The sequence below is a fragment of the Caretta caretta genome, chromosome 16, assembly GCF_965140235.1.
Source record: "Caretta caretta isolate rCarCar2 chromosome 16, rCarCar1.hap1, whole genome shotgun sequence".
NCBI lineage: Eukaryota > Metazoa > Chordata > Testudines > Cheloniidae > Caretta > Caretta caretta.
The window spans coordinates 7204284-7228309 of record NC_134221.1 but is presented as its reverse complement, the minus strand read 5'-3'; the positions used below and the strand labels follow the sequence as shown (position 1 = coordinate 7228309).

Here is a 24026-nt window from a genome sequence, read left to right as displayed (position 1 = left end):
CTGAAAAGTGCTACTGTCCTGTTTCCTTACTCTCTTTGGAGTGACGTTATCTGTCACAGACCTCCTCCTCCTTGCTCGTTGTTGCCTGAGGCCCATTATTTATCTATTCACAGTCCAGGTAGTCAGCTCCTCTAGTATTTGCTACTAATAAAACAAAACAAAAAGCACCTTAAGCTCATTAGCTAATTCCCTTCAGCGACTTTCACCTGAAGCTCACATCTTGCCGCCACAGGGGGAGGAGGAGGAGGAGTGGGCAGAAATTCCAGGCTTGGACCGCCTGACAAAGGAAAGGCTTAAAAACTGCGTGGATCATGACATGGATGAGTTCAAACTAAAGACTCAAATATGCCATTGATCCGCATGGCTTCAATGGAGCTGCACAGGTTAGACGGCAGGGCTGGTGCCTAGGCTGTCCCAGGTCAGACATGTTCTGGGTTCCCCGAGAAGCTCTTTGGGGTTCACGTTTCCGTCCCCTTCTCAAGGCAGACAGATCCTCAACCGGTGTAAATTGGTGTCACGCCACTGAAGTCGGTGGAGCTATTCTATGGCTCTGTCTACACCTGGAGCTGGGGAGGGCGTGAATTCCAGCTTGTGTAGACATACCAGAGCTGGCTCTCATTGAGTTAGGGAGCTAAAAATAGTAGCATAGCCAGAGTAGCACGGGCAGTCGCAGCACAGGGGTCTGGGTGGATGTGCACTGTGGGGGGTGAAGGCCTTTCTGCTGCTCACCACCGCCCATGCTACTGTGGCCACACCACTATTTTGCGTGTGCACACCCAATGAGAATGCATCTCTATGGACTGGTTTCAGAGTAACAGCCATGTTAGTCTGTATTCGCAAAAAGAACAGGAGGACTTGTGGCACCTTAGAGACTAACCCATTTATTTGAGCATAAGCTCACTTCCACGGTATGCATCCAATGAAGTGAGCTGTAGCTCACGAAAGCTCATGCTCAAATAAATTGGTTAGTCTCTAAGGTGCCACAAGTCCTCCTGTTCTTTCTATGGACTGGGAATCACAGCACCAGCTTCAAGTGTAGATGTAGCCTGTGTACACCCAGCACAGCGGGGCCATGACCTGGTTGGCTCGTAGGCGCTACTGCAATATAAACGTTAAGCCCTACACCGGTTTGCACCAGCTGAGGTCCTGGCCTGGCCCGCAATATCGTGCCATGGGGCATCAGGTCTGGAGACTAAAGGAAAGTTTGTCACCCAGCACAGATTCCCTCCGTGGCTTTATTCCTGAGCCTCGCTGTGCACAGGGCTCAGGAAAGGCTCACCTGGGCTCACAACACAGCCATATGGATATGGTACAACCCACCTCTCCAGCTGCCTTCTCGAGTCCTTACCAAAAATCACAGATTTCACACAATAACATCTGTGCAGGGCAGGGGGCAGGAAAGATAGAGAGACATGAGCATGATTTGCATTATGGGAGCGCCAAGAGATGCCAGCAGAGACCTGGTAGTCATTGCGCTGGGCACTGGCTGCTCTTAGGAACTTCCAGTCAAAATACACAAGACAGAGAAAAAAGGTTTGGAGAGGAAATAGAAGCACGGAGATGTGACGTAATTTGCCCAGCTGGGTTCGAAACACAGGTGGCCTGACTCCTAGTCTGATGCCCTCTCACTGAAACACCTTGCCTCTCAAGTCTTCTTGGATTCACGTCAATAAACTTGGAAGGGGCTCAGATACCAATGTGATGGGCACAATCCAAGCCCCTTAGAGGGAGCTCCTGAAGGTGGAGTTCTGCCCCCACAGAGGCCCTTCTTGCCAATTACCAAGCAGCTGGTTCTTTGTGGGTTCTCTCTGATTTTATTTATTTATTACTGGGGCCTCTGGTCTCTCACTCTGCTTCATTATTCCCTTCCAGACACCAGTGAGAGATCTGAGCAGGGAGTTAACGCCGCATTCGCTGGAAATCACATAGACCCTCTTCACCCTGTCACATTTCTTATCTAATTTCATTTTGCAAGGTACCGCTAGCTCTTCTGCACAAGCAAGTCACCATCCATCATGAAAGCACAAAAGAAATTGAAAAGAGGGATCAGACTGACTAATTCTATAGAGGCTTTGCTCTTAGCGTGACTCATTCACAACATTAATAGCAATCAGCTGCAGCCTATCGCCACCCATACAATGCAGTGATACAAAGAGGCTTGCTGGTTTCCTTCAACAAATTACCAAGATTAAAGCCTGTTCCTGTGAAAGTATCCATTTCCACTGATGCTTGTGCTCAGCTTTGCCTTCGGCTGAAGACATGAAAAGGGTTAAATACATACCAAGCGCAGGCAAATCTACATTTCCCCTCTTCTGGTCCCTTTGCCCCTAATCCACTTCAGGCCTGAGGTTCATTAGACAAACCCAGGGAGCATATTTTCAAAAGCAGCCTCTGATGTTACACCAACAGTTTCTTTCAATCTACTTCTTTGTGCAAACACAAACGCCAGTTGCCTGGGGAACTGCAGTCCGACACACAAAGTCCAACTTTTTCGCACGCACAGAGACATAGGCGTGGGAAATGGTAGGCACAATTAAAAGAGCCAGGTAGATGCCCCGTTGAAGGCGTGACACCGTGAGCTCTGTGCCGGGGGAATAATCCACAAAAATACACCCTAATAGCAGGACTCTAGGAGAATGTGGGTAAAAGATATGGAAGATGTAAAAGTCTCCTATGTGAATGATGTTTTCCATACATATCTCCATGGCTATGTCTATTACAGACCAAAACTAGAGTAATGAAAACATTAAGGTTGAAAAGTCAAGCACTCCTCATTTAGAAAGCACCAGAATTAACATTGCCAGTGCTCCTTTAATTTGCCCCGTCCCGTATGTATGCCTTCCGATAGTCTTTAGTTACATGACCCCATTCGATTCTTTCCATGGGACGGACCTGCTCTGGGATTCAATCGAGGCTGTGTAGTGAAAAAGGCGGTTGTCTGTGGGACCCTGGCCTCATTTGTTGCAGAAGTTGGAAGGTGAATGAGGCAGAGAACTGCAAGAAGAGAAAAGATGATTTAATGCCTAAGGCAGGTGAATGCTACCATGGAGAACTGAATTCTATCCCTGCTTCTGCCACAGAATTCCTATATGATGCCAGGCAAGTTATTTAAACCAAACTTTTCACAAGCGGTCACTAATTGTGTGTTCCTCATTTTCCAGGTGTTTAACCTATTAATAGGAATTGAGCATCTAAATCTAGCAGGCAGTTTTGAAAATCCCAACCTACACGGATGCATCGAGAAATTCACTTTTCATTCTTTTACCAACCACTTTGCAAGTACTCTTCACCCCCATGTCAAACAAACACTAGCGAAACCAGGGTATAGAATCATAGAATCATAGAATCATAGAATATAAGGGTTGGAAGGGACCCCAGAAGGTCATCTAGTCCAACCCCCTGCTCAAAGCAGGACCAATTCCCAGTTAAATCATCCCAGCCAGGGCTTTGTCAAGCCTGACCTTAAAAACCTCTAAGGAAGGAGATTCTACCACCTCCCTAGGTAACGCATTCCAGTGTTTCACCACCCTCATAGTGAAAAAGTTTTTCCTAATATCCAATCTAAACCTCCCCCACTGTAACTTGAGACCATTACTCCTCGTTCTGTCATCTGATACCATTGAGAACAGTCTAGAGCCATCCTCTTTGGAACCCCCTTTCAGGTAGTTGAAAACAGCTATCAAATCCCCCCTCATTCTTCTCTTCTGCAGGCTAAACAATCCCAGCTCCCTCAGCCTCTCCTCATAACTCATATGTTCCAGACCCCTAATCATTTTTGTTGCCCTTCGCTGGACTCTCTCCAATTTATCCACATCCTTCTTGAAGTGTGGGGCCCAAAACTGGACACAGTACTCCAGATGAGGCCTCACCAATGTCGAATAGAGGGGAACGATCATGTCCCTCGATCTGCTCGCTATGCCCCTACTTATACATCCCAAAATGCCATTGGCCTTCTTGGCAACAAGGGCACACTGCTGACTCATATCCAGCTTCTCGTCCACTGTCACCCCTAGGTCCTTTTCCACAGAACTGCTGCCTAGCCATTCGGTCCCTAGTCTGTAGCTGTGCATTGGGTTCTTCCGTCCTAAGTGCAGGACCCTGCACTTATCCTTATTGAACCTCATCAGATTTCTTTTGGCCCAATCCTCCAATTTGTCTAGGTCCCTCTGTATCCTATCCCTCCCCTCCAGCGTATCTACCACTCCTCCCAGTTTAGTAAGGGTAAGGTATTTCCCTCTCTGGCTGCATGATCAGAGCTCCACAAAATTCATGTACCTTTCTCCTAATAATTGTCAGACTCGGTAACTCTTAAGAGAATTGGGTTTGGGACCCTAAATCAAGCAAGGAAGCTACGTATTTAGCTTCCTCTTGCTTTCTGCTGCTTATTTGATACTTGCTGCTTGCCCTGCACTTAGACAAGAAAGTACAGTGTTCTGGGACTTGATACCACGGAGGTACAGAAGCCACTGCTTTTCACACCATGCTGCAAGAGTCGTATATCAAATTGGTGACATAATTAGGACAATCCTGGTAACTAGCCAGATCCACGTCGAGGACAGTCAGGCCGTTACTATGTGCAGAAAGAATTAGCTTCCCAACTACTGTTGGGTTTACGAGAGCGATGCTTCCTTGGAAGCAGAGACAAACAGCTCGGCTGGAACATACCGCCCGACATTTGTCAGTCGGTCTTCCCACACTGTGTGAGCGCACCGCTCCTTATGCTGCGTGGAATGCTCAAGCAGACACAATCAAGTTTCCCTCCATTGGCTACACTGTATACGATTATGCAAAACTGCTCTGCTGACATGTTACAGTGAACGCAACAATGTTTCCCTGTAGTACGTGCAACTTAAAGTGGGTGAAAGCTCCGATGGGAGTGCACAAGTGTGACTGTATGGCAGGCTACAGCTAGTTGTTAATTGCAAGCCACAGCAACAGGTTCACGCAGCATGTTCCTGCTATAGAGTAGAGGGAGTTTACATCTACCTCATTCAGGACCTGTTTCAGACCTTACTGATGTCAACTGGAATCTTTCCACTGACTTCAGTTGTCTCTGGATCAGGCCCTAATCCAAAGGAACATTACACCAAGCCTCTGGGAATGACACTGCTGCATCACAGAAGGTGGTTAGGTGGTGGTAGAACTTGTCCCCGAAACATTGGGAATTGCCATACAGGACACACTGCAGGTGTACAGGTGGATCTAGGGGTGCGGAGGGCCTATTCTCTGGTGCTAATGAATTAACAAGCTCATCTGGTTCTGGTCCACTTGCTCAAGTGCATTTTGTTTGGGTTTTTTGTTAACAGTTACTACTGGAAAGAAATGTCACTGGAAATGTCACTAAAGAAATGTTAACACACACCAATAAAAATATACAAGTCAAATAACAGCAGCTATTAAATACTTGCGGCTCCTTCTAATGTAGCAACAGACATCACAACAATGCAACTTTCCTTGGTACTTGTCTGCAACCGGAGGAGTTTAAAACAAACCAAAAAAAAAAAAAAATCCAGGGGAAAGAAAATCTTCTGAAGAGCAGAAATCTATTTGTTTCCCTTGCCTTTATTAAGAGCAAATCAGCAGGCTTTCCTAAAAGTAAATGAGAAAGAGACACCACAGCACTTTTGCGGTAAGACACTGACTGAGTGCTTTCTGGAATGATAAAACAAGCCATTTTAGGCCACAATCTATTAGCCTCTAGTTTAGTTCAATAGGATATTGATCCTGGCTGCAGATACCAGAAATGTGATTTATTTTCTAATTAACAAGTTCTAATGTCTAATTTTGACAGACAAAACGTCTATCATTGCTGGTAGCCAGGAACATCATCAAAAATGTTCCAGGATTTGGGTTCTGATGTGGGGGAGAAGAGGCTGAGAAAGGGGTATGGCAGTTTGCAGAATATCTGTTGAGACAGGTGATCAGCTCATGTTAAAATTCACACAAAGGATGGGTTTGATAAAAGCACAGCAAAAACTAGCCCTCTCCCTATGGAAACAGCTAATGAGAGCAAATCTGCTTTTTGCTTTTCTGGGTTTAAGCTGAAAGCTGAAAATGAGATCAGGTTTTCCGGTGTTCATCATTTACCTTTACAAAGAATACAGGATTAACAGAGGCGCTCTGTGTGTGTAATTTTCTGTATCACATCATCTGTTTTCACAATCTCACAAACAGTTGTGCACTTTCCATACAAGAGAAATTAATCCATCTCACAAAGTATCAGTAGCATGGTAAGAAGAAAATAACTTGGCAATGATAAAGTTTGCCATATTAGCGTAGCACGAGTAATACGGTAGCACACATTCTATAAATATATGAAATGAGCTGCAGATTTACTACTGTAGGTCATTTTTATTATTTTCTGATGTGTCACTCACACACACACACACACACACACAGCACGAGCATTTTTAAATAAACTGATCTGCTATCACCTTTCATAGAAAAGAAAAACCCAAGCTGAATTCATGTCACCAACGAGCAAAATCTTCCCTGAAGAAATAATCACGTTTGTTATTGGTAAACATTCTTCCTCAGTGCCCTTTCTTTAAAGTCCTCTTGCAGGGATGCCATAATGATCTCTCTCTAACAAAATAGCTTCGCTTAAAGCTTCCCGTGTATATGGGTTATTGGGGGAAAAATGAGTGAGTAATAAAGATATCTGAGATAGCCAGTGATGCCCAAACAACCCTAAATTCTTGCCTTTTAGTCTAGAAAACGTGTGGCAAGAACGGTAAGCTAAGAATAACCTGTTAATCTAGGAAATTTAGACCAGAGTACAAGAGTCTTCATAGAAAAATTAATTTAATATCCTGTGTGATGTTGCAGATCTTTCAACACCGCTTTTGTCCCATAGGTTCCTTCTTTTCATTACTGGTCTTGCAAACTCAGGCCCCAATTCAGCTAGGCATGGACACTACATAACTAATTTAAACGCATGAGCAATCCAATTGATTTCAATGCTTGAAGTTAGACACACACTTAAGTACGGTGCCAAAGAATCAGGGCCATAAATTGTAATATTTACAGGTGATATGAATTTCTTCACTGGAGATGGCTGCTATACTTGATGTCACTCAGTTTATACTTAGTCTTCCCTGCACTGCTTGCCTGCTGGGAAGTCCATGTACAAGACAACTTCAATACAACCCAGCTAGTGCCACCACTGGAAACCAGAAGCCTTGACATTAACAGGATTGTACTTCAAAGGATTATACATGTTTGCAGAGGACAACAGGATTCCTTATTACAGCTGTCTAATCAAACTGGTAATCCACAATTATTCTCAGAGATCAAACAGCTCTGCAAGTACTTGTAATACAAATTATAGCAATAATATGCCCGTGTCATGGCTACAGCATTACACATTCATTTATTATCCCATAGGCATGGCACGCACCAGGAGTGTTCCTATAGCTAAATCCTGAGCAACTCAGTCACAATCAGGAAGCATTTAACACAGTGTGTTCAGGTCTTTAAAAAAAAGTAAATCAAAAAACCTGCCCGTATAAACCGATATATGGCCCCTATTCAGAAAAGCATCTGGATTCAAGAAAACCCCTGTACTCTTAACTTTAAGCACAAGCATAAGTACTTTTGGAATCAGACTTAAGCATATGCTTAAATGCTTTGTGGAATAAGGGTGAATTTAAACATGTGCTTAAGGGCTTTCCAGAATCGAGGTCTGTTTCTCCTTTCTTTACAAGGGTACAATGAGAAATAGGATGTGAAACATCCTGTCATCATCATCATCAATGACTCTAGCAACTGCATTAATTCAGGTTTCATCCTGGTGCCTCTAACAAATTCCTAGAATATGAGCCAATTCTCCTTTCGGCTTCAGCGAAGATGCTCTTGTTTTACGTCAGCGTCAGGAGAATCAAAGCCTACACATTTATTTTCTTCTTAATGCATAAAAAATTCCCTTCAACATCTTGACAGTCACATCACATGGTACTTTGAATAACAAATCGAATTACAGTCAGAATGTATCTAATGAAAAAAAATTTATATTTTATATATATGTCCATGTGCATGCACTTTCCTAACAGCACTCCATTCCACATCACATGCCAGGATACGGACATCAGCGATTGTATATTCCCCATGAGAATATACTCACGATGCCAGAGAGAGGTAGGTGAAACAAGTAGATATTAACATTAATGGGCTGATTCCACAGTTTTCTATAGGCAAAACTCCCACTGAAATCAATCAGGTGTTTGCATGTATAAAGACTGCATGATCGGGTCCTCAGTTAGGTCTTCAAAACCTTAACAGGTATTTTGGACTTTAAATGTACAGTTCATAAATCACTATGGAGTCACAAGAACTCTTTAAACAAAGTTACTTGTGTAATCGCTCACTGGCTAAACACACAATGGCAAAGTACGCAATTGTAAACTGTTATAACATACAGAATAGGGACAACGCACATTCAGCATAGGTGCAACATACCAAGCCCAACAGATGTTTTCCAGCTAGACATGTGCATTACACATTTCAGGAAGCACAAACAGAATTTTTAACTGTACAGCTTTTGAGAACACTCAGCCTCTTTCTGATATTCCTTTTAAAGTCACGTTTTTGTAATGGGTCAGCTTCATCTCTGATGAAACTCCATTAAGTCTGATGGAGCTGCAGCTGTTTCAACAAAGACAAACTTTCACCCATCACCTTTGTCAGTGTTTCCTTTTGAGATTATTCCACCATTTCAGAGGAGCGTTTATTGTAACTAGAGTTTGAATGCCTATTGGCAATGGAAGAATGCATCTCTCAGAGCATCTGGGCAAGGTATGACAGTCTGGATTCTAACAAGTCTTCAAAACCTCTTTTTAGTTCCATTCAAACGATACTTCAAAACCAACTCATTCAGTACAACAGCTATTATTTAAAGACAGTAAGTTCAGCAATGCACAACTTTACTGCAGGACATATTTCAATTCTTCATGGATCCAAAGTTAAAAAAAACACAACATGAAACAAAGCAACCTTAATCCCTTAGCAAACTTAAACCAATAGTAACAGTCACCTACCCTGTGAGGACAACGACAAAATCCATCACGTTCCAGCCGTTTCGGAGATAAGAGCCTTTGTGAAAAGCAAACCCCAGAGCGATGATTTTTATACCAGCTTCAAAACAAAATATTCCAATAAAGTACGGCTCAGTATCATCCTGAAAGGAAGGGGAGGAAAAATTAGAGGTGTCAAAGAGAGAGAGATTTCTGTGTTTGCCTCAACTTTTGTACAACTAAAAATAAATATATTCAGTGTTCAAGTTTCTTGCTTAAGTGGAAACCCATATATATTTATGTTACCAGACCTAAGGGCATAGAAGTAAAAAAACTGTTACACGAATATTTTTTTACATTCAAAACTAAGTTGTGATTCAACATGTTTGCGAGTCTCATTTTCTTTTGCCATGCATGCATTCAAGCTTCAGAGGCCCCAGTAGTCATGAAAAGGGAATTTTAAGATCAAATATTCACCAAAAGCAAAGTTTCAAATTTGAGGTTTAGTTGTACACTGCAAAGTTCTTCCCATGTTGGTGACTTACAAACACCATGCAGCCAGGGACCAGAAACAAAAGCACCTGACACATAGGCCATCAGACCAGCGTGGACTGCAAATATTGGGAACATGCTATTTGCAAATGATCTGCAAACTGAAAATTAGTTGTTGGGGAAATAAGTTGAATCTTGGAATGATTTGAGAATGTTTGACCTGATCGTGGACAAATTCATTTTAATAAATGTAAGGCAAAATTCAACCAAGATTACTCTTTGTGAATGAACTGTTTAGCTTCATTTGATTTTTAAAAGCCTTCCCACTTCTTGTACAGTAATCCACCCCTCCCCCATCCTCCTCCAAAATCATTTCTTCCGTCAATTCTTCTTTCAGTAACTTTCGCCTCCATGGTGTCTCCACAGCTTCCCTTATCTGAATTGTTATCCCACATTTATTTTTGTTTAACTTAGTACTTGATCACAATTCAGGCAAAATTCCCATTCACTTCCCTTGGAGTTTTGCCCAATTAAGAATAATGGGACTGGGTTCTTTGGCCTCACAACCCTGCAATGAGCTTTCCTGGTCTCATGTGGAGTTCACTGCACAATCAGAACTTTATACTGTCGGTTCATTGGGAGTAGGGGCCATGTTTTGTTCAGCACCATAGACATTTGTGGCACTATAATATTAGTTAATTTTTACTTTAAATCATCTAAGTATCAGAAAATTGGTGCCAAAGAGGCGTGGCTGTGGCTGGCATTAACGTATAAGCTGGAGGTAACAAAGGCAAAGACATTAGGTACAATTTTCTAAAGCCCCTAAGGATATGTCTAAACTGCAGAGAAAATCCCCCACAGAAGCAAGTTTCAGAGCCTGAATCTACAGGCTCGGGATCATAGTACGTCACTAAAATCAGCCGTGTAGACCTTCCTACTCAGGCTGTGAAGCCTGGCAAGGAGGCTGGTCTCAAAGGAAAGCTGCACCCAAAGTGAGAACATCTATACTGCTATTTTAGCCCGGTAGCATGAGCCCCCTGAGCCCAAATCTGTAGACCCGGGCTCTGAAACTTGCTGCTGTAAGGTGGTGGCTGTTTTTTCCAACATACACACCATAAGTAACTTAGCAGCCCATGTCCCATTTTCAAAAAGGGCCGATATTTGGAAGCCTAAGACCCATGGCCTCTGAGGGGCTCGCTTCATCCCTGGTGTATTGCCATTTAAATCAAAACAATTCCAGTGGGGAATTGTCCAGTATTTTTGGACAGGAGCAGCAGCAGGTTTGACTATCCCAGGGTAAGAGGTAAGGAAGTGAGTTTGACACCAAGAATTTGTTTTGCCAGCATAAAACCCTCTTATTCAGCTCTCAAACCCAGCACATGTGCACATGCTCAGACTTTCCATACGGGGTGTACAATAAACGGCCAAATTCTCACCAGTGCAGGAAGCAGGGAGCCACCCTCCACCCACAAACAGGCACACACACGCTGCAAAAGCAAAAGCAGCATGAACACCCATCCATATTCACACCAAGGATTATTCACTGAGGAAATCTGCAAGTAATTAGAAAGAATGACTACATCTGAAAAAAAACTCAGCAATCCACAGTTTCCCACCCACTCTATAAAGGAACAATTATCATAGGTATGTGTGTGCAGTTCCTATTGTCAAGGGCAGAGAGGGGTCAAACATTTCAAAATTTCAAACTCCCGCTCCCCCCCCAAAAAAATCTCACGTTTGTAGCGATAAAGTTTCTTCATTTTTCAGCCAACTAACAAGGCACTTATCCCTCTGCTCCCAAACTTCTAGGGTAGAGTTTTGTAACACATCAAAGGGAACTAGAGGCTCAAACCCTATTAAAATTAACAGGAATTAAGCATCCAAATCCCCTAGATCAACTTGAAGGCATGATATTTGGGCTTTTTACTTGGCCTTCTTTCCTCCCTTAACTGCTTTCATAGCTTGAGAAAGGGCAGACTGGATGGAGGGTGTATCCCCCACCCCTCTCTCCCCCAGAGTCTTTACCCTCTTCCATCCCTCAGTATCCACCCCCCCAAAAATCTATCCCTTCTCTAGGGCAGGAAGCCTGTAGCTGGCTTCCTGTCACTCACATGGTTTTTCCTTCTTTGATTTAAGTTGATGATTCCTAACTTTTTTCATACCAGGACCTCCGCTGAAGCTCCCAGACCCCTCTCCTAGTTAGCAACAAGGGAAAGGTGAGGTGGCCACCACCTGACTTTGATTTATGATGGCTACTGCTTGCAGGTCACACATCCAGATGGAGATCCTAGGATTTGGGGGGGAGGGGGGGAAGGAAAGAGACCCTTTCTTCTTGCTGCTTCTCTACAGCAGGAGCTGCATTTGTTTGGAGAAAAGAATCCAACACGAGGGACAGCTCACATAGGCTCCAATTCAGCAGCATGTCTAATAAACCAGACCCCAAAAGAGAGATGTTGGTTGAACCATGGAGAAGGGGGGTGCACAGCCATCTTGGAGCCAAGAAGGGGAAACCAAGGCACAGCGGCTGCCTCAAGTTTCCTTTCTCAGCTCCCCACTGAGCACACAAACCCCACATGATCAGAGACCATTCCTTTTTCAGGGTCTGGTTTCCTAGACCCACACAATAAGTAGAAGCATTGCTCCCCCCACAGAGTAGGGGCTCACAAAGAGTCAGTCCCCTCTAGGCTTAGCCCACCCTCAGTCACAGGACCCTCAACAACCCAATAGACAAACAGTTCCCTGCCTCCCCCACCCCCCTACCAGCAGGGTCCACCCCCTGAAGGCTTTCTAACCCATCAACCATTCTGGAGAGCCCTACCCTCAGGCTCCTCTAATACCTGGCTTCTCCCCCCAGGCCATCTGCACAGCTCATGGAGACAGCCCTTCCCCTACTCTGAGACTCTCCTCTCCGTTTCAGGCAGCAGAAAGCCTTATATCTGGGGTCCTGTAGGTCACATGCTTATTCTGAGCCATGTGGCTTGCGACCCCCGGCACCCAGTTTTAAAAGGATATCGCCCATAAGACACACTATGGTGCCTACATGCACCCAAGGCCCAGTACTCTACTAGAGGGCCTTATAGGGTAAGTCCCTCCCAAAGCTAAGGGGAAGGAAGTCCTTGGCAGCTCCAAGGGGGCTGGGGGAAAAGAGGGTCCGAGATGGGCTCATGTCTTTGCTGAAAAGAAAAAAACAAACACACACTGCTGGGGTGGGTGCTGCGAGGGGAGGTCTCTTCTGATGTGGGGGGCCTCTCTTCTTCAGACCCCCTTTCACCAACTGCCATGGTTTCAGCCCAATGAGGCATGTCTCTTCCCTCTGGCTGACAACTCAGCAATGTTGCTGTCAGTCAGGGAGATGCCTTCCGATCACCATCTGTCCCAGTGGTGCCCAAACTGTGGGGTATGCCCTGCTAGGGGGGCATGTAGGAATGTGCAGTGGATCCCAGTAGGGCCTGGGCCAGCCCCCACGGGGGGGGCAGAGAGGGAGCACCACCCAGCCCCACTCTGCTCCAGCCCCACCCCAGCCATGGCCCTGGCTCCCAGCCACGGCTCTGCTCCCAGCCCTGGCTCCAGCTCCCTGCCCCAACCACAGCCCGTCTACGGCTCTGCTTCTGGCCCCATCCCTGCCCCCAGCTTCAGCCCCCGATCATGACCCATCTGCGCTCCGCTACTGGCCCTGGCCCCAGTCTCAGGCCCCAGCTATGGCCTGGCATGTGGCTCGGCTCCCAGCCCCAGCCTTGGCCGCTGGCCATGGCTCCAATCCTGGCCCCAGACCCACCCCCGGCTGCGGACACAGCCTCAGCCCGTGGCTCCCAGCCCAGCCACGACTCCGGCCCCAGCCTCCGCCCCCCCTTACCTCTGTCCGCATTCCCCACCCCCCACCGCTGCTCCGGGGGGTGTGGAGAGGGGTAAAGGGGGGGCATGACATGAAAAGTTTGGGGACCACTGATGTAGCCCCCTTCAGCCTTTCCCTGGAGGGTGGGGGGAAATCCACAACCCTGGTGGGACGTTGGGGTGGCATTTTATGTGCTCAGAGGGGACCCTTGACAACATTCCCTACCAGGGCAGAATTGGGTGGAGAAGTTGGCCACAAGCTGTGCCAGCAGGCTGCTTAGTGTGGACGCAGCTGGGCTGGGCCAGAAACACAGATTAATAAATAAATTTCAGATCGGCAACACGCTCTGATTCTGGAAAGTTATTGCGATTCCCCGTTCATTTCCTAATGTTGTTCCTTGGGCTCTGGGTGACAAATCAAATAGGTTTGGGTGTGCTGGTAAATAGAGGCTTTGTACGAACAGAGGTTAATCTGAGCAGCTTGCGTATGACTGCACTGAATGCCTGTGGCTGGGATAAAGAATGAAATCCATTAGCCAAGTTAAAAAGTCTGTCATGTTGAATAACAGAGCAGGCAGCTTTACCCCACCTTCACACCAGAAACATCCCAAAAACCCAAGTGTGCGAGTCGTCCAGAGCATCGCCAGGTAGAAACCTCCTGTGTCTTACAATCAAGCATGGACATTATGTACACTGAGGTCCATATGCCCCACGCCCTCTTTGAGCAAAGCAGGGAGCAAAGCAGTGTGTTATAGCCAGAGGAGGCTGGAGAGGCCACGTAAAGGGAAAGCGTGATCAGAAGGAATCAAACCATGGCATCACACAACTGCCACCAGCCACAAACTGCATGCAGCCGCCATGAAAGAGGAATAAAGGAAGATCCTTTATGTCTAGGCAAGTCTAGCCCAGAAAACCAGCCTTCGATATGCTGAAACATTGCAGACATTAAAGCCGACTGGGGGGGCATTAGCTCCTCCCACAGGCCATGTGGAAACCCAGCTGAAGGGTCACCTGGACGCAGGTGAAGGGAATCGGGCAGCCAGTGATAGCACAGCAGTAGAGCTGTTTAGTGGACTGCCATGGCCGATGGAAGTGCCGAGCCCTATGAAAGCAGGGGAACAACTGGAGCTGGACGGAAAACTTTACACCAACAAAATTTGAACAAAACTAATTGAAACTTTGTGGAAATTTTTGCAGTTCTTCCCTTCCCCCGCCCCCTTTCTGACACACTCTAGAAACTACACGTGTATGGTCCAAGAGTCCATAAGGCTTGGGTTCAGATACTCGGGTAGGAGTATTTCCCTGGCCAGTCCTCTATCCCTTTTGCAGTGCTGCTTGATTCCCATTCCCAAGGCGTGAGCTGATCATTGTTTCAGCTAACAGCTCCCATTCCACCGTACTCATGGTTGTGGTTTAATAAACGTGCAAGAGGGGAAGATGTGGCTCTAAATCCTTACACCAAAAGGGCCAGCTCTTAGTCCCACCGAAGTCAATGGTAAAACTGCCATAGGTTTCAATGGGATCGGGATTTGGCCCCAGGTACCAAAAATGAGAGGGCAATTCTTCCCACTATGTGTTTTATTGTGCAATCTAACATTAGTTTTTTAGCATTTTCAAAGAAACAGCTTATGCTCTGCAGGAGAAACAGGAAGCACCTTCAAGATGCCTCACAACTAGAGCTGGCTGGGAAATTTTCACCCTAAAATGCCATTTCTTCCAAACTGAAACTGTTCACAAAATGGCTTCAGGGTCAAGGAAACACCCAGTTTGAAATAGTTTTGGTAAAAAGATTCGCAAACTGGGAAGCTTCAGTTTTTTCAGTCAAAAGGACTTTTCATGTCAAAATGTTAGTACATTTTCACTAAAGAAAAAAAAGTAAAAGAAGGGGGAAAGGTTGAAATGAAAATGAAACACTTCAGAATTATTGAAATAAAATATTTTTTATTGACCTGAACAAAAAAAATAAAAACAAAACAAAGATTTGCAGTCCAAGTTGGGACGGGGAAAATGTGTTGAAAATTGTTGTGGAAGAGGAATACCATTTCCTGCCCAGCCCCGGCTGTGACCCACGGCAGAAAAATTGGAAAACCAACAAAAAACTATTTCTCATGAGCAATACTTATTTTTTGCAATACACTTTGAGGATGAAAGAAATAATCTAACTTCAAATATTATCAACATGATTCTACGGTAAGGCCTTTAGAATGGAAATTAATTGGCAACCTTAACTATGGCTATCAAAACACTCTAATTAAAACGGCCCCATGGCATGTCTATACTGCACACTACAGGTATGCCTACACAGGGATAAAAACCATGGGCTTGGAAACACCAAATCCACAGACACAGGCTGAGTATGCAGTGTAGATATACCTATAAAGGCTGCCTGAGGATAGGTCTACATTGCGCTAAAAGACCTGCGGCTCAGAGTCTCAGAGCCTGGGTCAGCTGACTTAGTTTTGCAGGGCTTGGGCTGTGGGGCTATAAAATTGCAGTGTAGATGTTCGGGTTCATCTGAAGACCCTCCCCTTTACAAAGCCTTAAAGGCCAAGCTCCAGTCCAAGCCCGAACCTCTACAATGCAATTTTATAGCCCCACAGCCCAAGCCCCATGAGCCTGTCAGCTACCTAAGCCAGCCACTGCCATGCTGCAGGTCTTTTATCACAGCGTACACTCACCCTTTGAGACATTGCTGTCCACTATCAGTGGGCCAAAAACCTACGGATCAACTCGTACTCCATCAGTCAGTAAGAGCTGGCAGTGCTGTAGAGACTATGCACTTAACTCATACGAACTGGGTGAATTTTATGCCACACACTGGTGAACTTCTGGTTCACTAACGAGGAACACTGACAGCAACTGACAAGCATCCCAGAAGGACACCACCCGCAATGAGGAACCTTGAGGAAAGGTGTTAAAATGATGGGGGGGAAGGGAAGACCAATAAAATGCTCCTCTCAGCTTCAGACATGGCATAGAACCCTATCTTCTCTCCCCATCCCACACCCCCAATCCCTTACCTCTAGAGAAATGTAGGGATATAAAAGAAGATTTGCTAATTGTGCCCCTTGTTGCTTGGAATAATCCATCACTTAAGAGTTACTGGGTGAGTGTAGGCTAGGAAATCATTTTGCCCCTTTGCTGGTTCATATTTTTAGGAACTCCAAGGGAAAATCCAGCATTTACCAAGTCCTTAATCTTTACACTGAAGCCAGATGGGTCCCAACCAGTGCCTTCATCACAAAACCATCCTTCCCCAATTCATAAATCCCAAGACTGAGAACAAAAAGAAAAGGAGTACTTGTGGCACCTTAGAGACTAACCAATTTATTTGAGCATAAGCTTTCGTGAGTTACAGCTCACTTCATCGGATGACAATACCCTATCGTAGAATGGTGAAAAGGTTGGACATGTATGCATGAGTTCCTCTTTTTTCCCTTCGCTCTTTTCAACTCAATAGCTGGGGAAATCAATACAGATACAATTAAGGAAATTCATAGGTTGTGGAGTGCCTAGCACAATGGGATCCTGGTCCGTGAATAGGGCTGCTAAGCACTCTGATAATACAAATAAATAACAGACACTAGCAGGTCAACTTGCACAAGAAAAGGTGGGTCCAGTAAACGACCCTGGATACATTTCCAGTCCTATCACCTATGACTGTATTCCTTTTACTAAAGAATTATTCAGCTCATCAACACTGCTCAGGGCAATGTGCTATTCTAGAGATCAGGTACTGCAAAGCCTAGGAAACTGTAACAACCATAGATCAGAATCTCCTTAATTTCCTAGCTTTTGGCTTTAAGCCTAATATTACTTTAATTTGCATCATTTCATTTATACATGTAAAACACAGATGGATTCAGATTTAGTCCCACACCGAACGAGCACCAATATCCATTCATTCCAGCTTGGAAGTCACTCCAGTTTGCATAGAGTAAGAAAAAATGAAACCAAACATTGCCCATTTTGTCATCGGGTGATAAGAAATGAAAGGATCATTTTGAAGCTATTCTTATTTTCCATTTAAAATAAAGTAATTGACTCATTACCATAAAGCCTGCTGGTAAATTACTTTTCCTTGTAAGCTGGTTTCTTTTTGGCAAGATAGTAAATTTTTCTAAATCCAAAGAGTTTAGCATTGAGAGGTCCCTCACAACGTATCTTCAGTAGGACGATATCTGAAGAGTAAAGAAAACCCTCTGTATTCTATACAGAATACTGGGGGAAATGACCCAAGAGGGTCATTCATTTCTACATATAGTACTGAAGCCTTTGGAATTCTCTTCCCACCTTGGTCCATAACAGCCTGAGTTTGTTGGTCTTCAGGGGTCCAACTTTTCTCCCTTGACTTTAAGATGGTCAGGGCTGACTAGTAGTGGTGTGAGACTCTGGTGGGGGTCATATAGAGAACGTCATTTATTTTTGTTATATTCATGGTGTGGCTGGGTTATTTGTTCTGGCCTGTTTATTTATACATGTACAGTAAAAGCTTTATCTGGCATGTTGGTGGAATGGGAGGTGCCAGTAAGTCAAAAATTCTGGTTACCTAAGAGGGAGGGAGTTTGAGTGTGGGAGGGGGCTCGGGGCAGTGGGATGGGTTTTGGGGTGCCGGATCCGGATGGTGCTCACCTCAGGCAGCTCCCCACAAGCAGCGACATGTCCCTGCTGCTGCTAGGCGGAAGCATGGCCAGGCAGCTCTGCGTACTGCCTCCACCTGCAGGTGCCATCCCCGCTGCTCCCATTGGCTGCAGTTCCTCAGGGCAGGGCAGAGGCAGTGCACGGAGTCCTTGTGGCCATTCCTCTGCCTAGGAGCAGCAGGGACATGTCACTGCTTCCAGGGAGTCATGCGGAGCCTGCTGGCCCCGCACCAACTGGACTTTTAATGGATATCAGAAATGCCGGCTTCTAGAGCTTTCCAGTTGGTAAAGTGATGGATAACACAGCTTTTACTGTATCTTTAAAAGATTGCTAAGGGAATCCAGCACTGGGTGGGTAGGTTCTCCTATCACAGAATAGTAAAAACCTAAATAAATAAATGCAACTCACCAATCTCTCTGACATGGGTGTCTTGTCATCCTCTGGTAGATGCTGCTCCAAAGCCAAAACAATGCAATTGGCTATGATTGTAGCTAAAATCATGTATTCAAATGGAGTAGGGCCAATAGTTAAAGAAGAAACTAGCTGACACAAGAAGAATTTCAGCAAGAAGAATAATCCCATGTATTCTTATTACACGTATATAGATGTTGATCATCCAAGTGGCATTGGTCTCTCCTGGAAACCCTTAACCAGGCTTTCTCTGAATCATACCTCAGTCCCTTCTAGGGGTGGCTTGGGAGGTTTTTAAGAAATCAGTTCCCTTCTTTGGGAACCAGTGATTTAGATTTGGTCACACAAAATCCCTCTATAAATTCTGGGTTTCTCGTCTTCTTCTCCTTTTTCCAAAAGCAAACAGGAAGTTTTGATTTTAAAAAAAGACTGACATTTTAAAGTGCCCCCCCCAGACAGTAAAACTGGATGTCCTCCACTGAAATACGGGTTAGTAATTCTCTGGAATTTAAATCTAAGCATGTTATGTAGATAAGTAAGTGTCAGGTTAGGGAACTTAGATTTCAAGCCTTCTGTCTAGCTCTGAAATATGAATTACTGATGGATGGCCATGCCAGATCAAAGTGTAGAGAAAGATACAGTGCCTGATAGGTGTAGATGGCTGCTGAAGGGAAACCAGCTTCACAGGATAGTAAAGCCAGCTGGGAATACTGTACCTCTGCCTTTCTCTCTCTCTTTCTTTTCCGACCTGCACATGAGCAAACCCTTGCCTGGCTCCAGCACTGAAGAGTAGCTCAGAGCGGTGAGTGACACTTCCAGCACCGCGGAGAGCTCCCCTGGGCAAGGACAGTGCCTGGTCTCCCCCTCGCAGTTTCACAAGCCAGTCCTTCCATGGAGCAGGTTACTGGCTTCACCCCAGAGAGCATCCTCGGCAAGTACCATACATTTAACTCGCCTCTGGACTGAGCTGGACCTTCCCCAAGGAAAGTGGGGTTTGCGGACATTTTGTAGCTCTGCTTTTTCCTGCTGACTCGGGGGTTTCTACAGTTTGTACATTTCCTTTCCTTCGTGGTAAAGGAGAAGGAGGGGGAGGTGGCGAGACTGCCCCTAGACTGGCAGAAAAGCTGCCCCTGGGGCTTTGGCTGCTTGTTTATTCCAGGCTGGATTGCAGCCGCCATCCCTGTGTTTGCGAACAGTAACGGAGAGATCACCGTGGGGAAAGGATATTCACCAAACCAGTGCATTCCACTCCCACCAGCCACCCTCGGCGTTCAAGCTGGGGAGGTTTGAATGGGAGCTGGGCTCCTGGCAAGTGCAAGGGTTGCTAGGAGGCAGGGAGGAGGCCTTGCTGCTGCTAGCCAAGGATTAATAGGGGTGTGATTTCAGATGAAATGAAAACAACAGGCTCCCCTGAGATCCCCCAGTGCAATGCATTCCTGCTGGTGCACATTATCCACTGCACACATGCACCCTGGCAACCTAAACCTCAAAGGAAGAGTCTGGCTCCCTTTGCCAAGGATTTAGCCTCCCACCGCATGCATCGCAACAGAAGCAGAGTCCCCCCTTCCCAGCGAAGTCTCTGCAGATCACTTGGTCAGGGAGCTGGTTCTGGGATGAAAAGCATCTGCCCCTTTCGCAATACAGCCACGGACCGCCTCTTCGTGTCCTGCCTCACTCTGCCACCCAGCATTTAAAAAACAAACCAAGCCAAAACCCAACCCTTGGCTCTCCTGATTCCGGGTGTTTCTGGTACCCTATTCAAAGTGAGAGGGCTAACATCAGTTCCCACTGAAACAGCCTGGGCAAGGTGGGGTGCTAAAAACCAGGCTGCAACAATTGTGTATTGGCGAGATGTCAGTAAGGAGACCTTGATTATTGCTGTCCCTAGCACTAGCTTAAATGCCAAGGTGTCACCATTTTACCTCACATTGGCCCTCCTGCAGGGGGGGGGGGGTAAAATATTAAAATAAGAACCATAATTTACCCTCAGATGTCCTCCAGATCCCTTTGCACTGCTCTGAATAGCAGGAAATGTGACTGTATGTGCACGCATGATACACACACAGAGAAAAATACACGTATTTCACACCCATATATTATATTCAACCCCCCCACCCCTTATATTATAAACAAGTTCTGTTCTAGATACACACACCTATATCATCCCCAGACACACACACATCTAGGTTGGGCTCACACACAGCACAGTTATATTACCCCTAGATCACACACACACACACACACCCCTCTATGTTATACCCAGACACAAGCACTCCCCGATCTATTTTATACACAGACACACCCACACACCCCAAGCTTTTATTACCCCCAGACTCACCCAGCCCGGTTTGATCCCTGCCCCCCCCTTTCCGCACACACCCCTCCCCAAAAGGATATGGCCATTCGGTTATTCTCTTGGCGTATTTTCGTATAACGTTATCCTCGCTGAAGATGAAGAGGGATCTGTTGACGGTGAAACAGTTCTGTTTGACGGGGATGGGGTTGTAGAGAGCCATAGTCCTGGCTCTCTGGGCCATCGACTGCTTGTACATCCTTTGGCCGGGTGGGGGGCCACCTTGCCGGCTGCTCCCTCTTCCAGCCCCGGCCGGACCTCCGCCTCCATAGCGGGTGGGCAGATCATCTCCGAACCGAGCCATTCTCGCAACGCACAGAGCCGGGCGCTACAATCCACACTGGCAGCCGAGGCAGGGGGAAGACGCATCCCAGCACCCAGGACTCACCTTCCTGGGGCCTCGCTGCTGGGAGGGCAGGAAGGGGGGTGCGCCTCGGCTCCTCCGGCGGCAGCTGGGGAGAGGGAGCAGCAGAGGGATCGGTGGGAACCGGCCGGTCAGACCAGCCACGCTGCGCTCCCGACCCGGCGGAAGGGAGTGGAGAGGGCTGCGCTCAACTTCCCATCCAGGTGCCTTCCCTCCAGCCCAAACTCATGCTTCTCCCAATCCAGGCGGCTCCCCCGGGGGAGGGCGATGGCTCTCCGGGCTGGGGGGGGGCAGGAATCCGAGCTCTCTTCCTCCTTCCCCTTCCTCTCCTCCGGCCTTCTCTCTCCCCTTCCTCCCCGGGCGGCTGGGGCTTCCCTCTCCTCCGGCGGTGGCCAGGGCAGGCAGGTGACTCTCTCCCTGAGTCACCGGCCGCTCGAATGGAAACGTTCAGAGTAACCGGTTTGTGGAACCTCAGCCCCCTATAAGAGCCCGGCCCGGTGACTCCCCTCAGCCAATCAGCTGCGGCAGCTCCACCCAGGCCAATACAACCCCTGGAGGGAGAGAGAACCAAGATTTTCTTTCCCCCAGCTTCGTTGCCAAGCCCTGGCAGACTCCTGAATGCATAGCAAGGGGGTGGGGAGATCCATTCGCTCCCCCACCCCACAACACCCCCCCCCGCCCATCCGCACCCCAGTGATCTGGGGGGGGGGGGTGCAAAGTGGGGTGGGGGACTTGGATCCATGCCATAGAGATGCCCCAATACATGGGCTGAGGGGGGGGGGGGGCGATGGGGACGGTGCTGGGGCTGAAGCGGGGCTACCTAGAAGTGGGTTTTTTGTTTTTGAGGGGGGGGGGGGGGGAACTGAGAAGACGGTGGCCCCACGCGCGTGCGCGCCCCCTCCAGCTGTGCGCTGTCCAGCTGCTGGAAGACTCGCCCGGAGCGGGCCGGGGGAGCCGCCCCGCCCGGTCCATACGCGCCGGGCTTTGCCGCGGGCCTCAGCGGGAGGAGTCCTGCCGGCGTCGGCCCGTGCCCGCCCGGCCCCCAGGACGCGCTGCAAACGCCCCGAGCCCAGCCGGGCTGGGGGGGCGCAGGGCCGGCCACACAGGGCCAACGCCAGGTTGGAGAAATCGGAGTCACCGAAGCCACGGGCTGGCCTGATCCTGTTGGACTAGTAACGCGCCTGAGGGAAGCCTCGGAACCCCCCGGCCCGCGCCCCCCGGGACGGCATGAACACAGCCCCCCACCGGGGAGCTGCTCCTGGGCGGACTGGTTCTGGCGGAGTCACTGCGGGGCGGGGGGACGCTTCGACCCTCTGGAGCCCAGGGCCTGGGCTCTACCCTAGATTTGCCCCCAGAAACCCTCACTGACTTCTAGGGGGAGTTCGGCTTAACCCCGAGGGCATGATAAGGTCCCTGGTTTTTCTAACTGGTTTGTGGTTAAGAATAAAAACTGGCTCGGGAGCGGTAGCGGGGATGCGTTGTGTGTGTGTGTGTGTGTACACATTTCTCTGTACCTGGGCATTAACAGCCCCCTCCCTGAACCTGTACAACTGTTCCATTATGGAGAACTTGCTCTCCTTCCCCTTGGTGTGAACACTGGCTACCTTTAACCCTGTATTTACCAATGAAATCCTTTAATCCTGTTTATTTCAACTCCCTCTTTTATTCCCTTTCAGTGTAGGTCATGAAGTTAACTTCTCCTTATTCTTGCAGCTTTTTGCATCAAATGCTGCTGCATTAGGCAGCTGGGGTGGATTCCCTTCTTCAACATCTAGATTAAGCCTGGTATAACAACTAGTAACTCTAAAAATGTACCCTCCGGAGAAGTCAGTCAAGGCATTTTCACTTCTCCCCCAAAAGACTCATTTCATGCCTAGCAGCTAATGTATTTTTGCCTTCGTCATCCAAGCTGTCTCAGTTCAAAACCAACCCACCATTTAGGCAAGGCTGCAATACTCACATCTGCTGGGGACAGAAGTGTATTCCTAAATAGGGTCAGCTGCTGTCTGCTAACATGTGACTTTAAAGAAGAAACTGGCTTCTTCCACAGGGCTTTGGAATTAGATGGGCTTTCTTGTATACCTGTGTGGAAGCCTGCGTAATCATTACAGGCAATATATTGTTTTAGAGCCAGGGTGAAAGAGTAGGACATTTAAATCAAGGGAACACAGAAACAAATAAAAATGGAGGAATGATATCACCGCGTGCCTCGGTGATAAGGCAAACATGGTACCATCCTGACACATCCACATCATCCTGGTTTCTAAGGTCTGTTGGGAAAATGCTGATAAAGGAGCTTCCAGTGTAGAGAGCCGTAGAGATACAATTGATGAATTGGCAGCCTGCTGGTAGAGGAGATATAGAAATGGTTTCCCAACACCCACAGTTCCAGGCCAGGGATTTTCAAAAGTGTCCAGTGCACTGGGTGCATGTTCAGTGCTGGGCTCTTTGGAAAATCTTGTCCTCATTGTGCATGTGGAAGCCTTAAGAAAATATGGTCCTATATTCTATCCGCTCAGTCTCCCAGTAGCCCCAACTGTGGGTACCCGCCCCTTAAAAAAATCTGACCCCAATCTCTTTTGAAATCACAGTTGAACCTGTGGATAACTGCAGGGTAATGTTCCTTGACAAAATAGCCTCAGGTCATATGTCCTTATGGGCTTGATATCTGCAAGATCCTCAGAGAGGAAAACAATCTTGGGAGTCATCCCAGACAGCCTGAAAATATAAATAAATGAATAGGACTTATATAGATTTTACATCTTCAAAACGCAAGACCTCACCTTATTGATTGGCTGGCAGGGAATTGTTATCCCCATTGTACAGCTGGAAAAGTCAGGGCTCAGGGCGGTTTTGGGTTGAGCTGGTGGGGAAATTATTTTTCTCCCTGTAGAAATTTTTTTTTCATTTTTATTAAATGTTT

General features: G+C 46.9%; 1 protein-coding gene across 11 annotated transcripts in view; it reads right to left on the bottom strand.

Moving 5' to 3' along the window:
* Nucleotides 1-21551, bottom strand: part of CACNA1B (calcium voltage-gated channel subunit alpha1 B) — a 480390-nt gene extending 458839 nt beyond the window's left edge. For 10 of the 11 annotated variants that reach the window (XM_075120535.1, XM_075120538.1, XM_075120534.1 and 7 more), the window contains exons 1-2: nucleotides 18384-18484; nucleotides 9036-9175 (exon numbers count right to left, since the gene is read on the bottom strand). In XM_075120535.1, coding sequence (XP_074976636.1) covers nucleotides 9036-9175; nucleotides 18384-18476 — 233 coding nt within the window. In that variant the 5' untranslated portion in view covers nucleotides 18477-18484. Of the gene's footprint in view, nucleotides 1-9035; nucleotides 9176-18383; nucleotides 18490-20783 lie in introns of those variants that run through there. The other variant, XM_048822713.2, reaches the window with a different exon arrangement.
* Between the last annotated feature and the right edge of the window lie 2475 nt (nucleotides 21552-24026).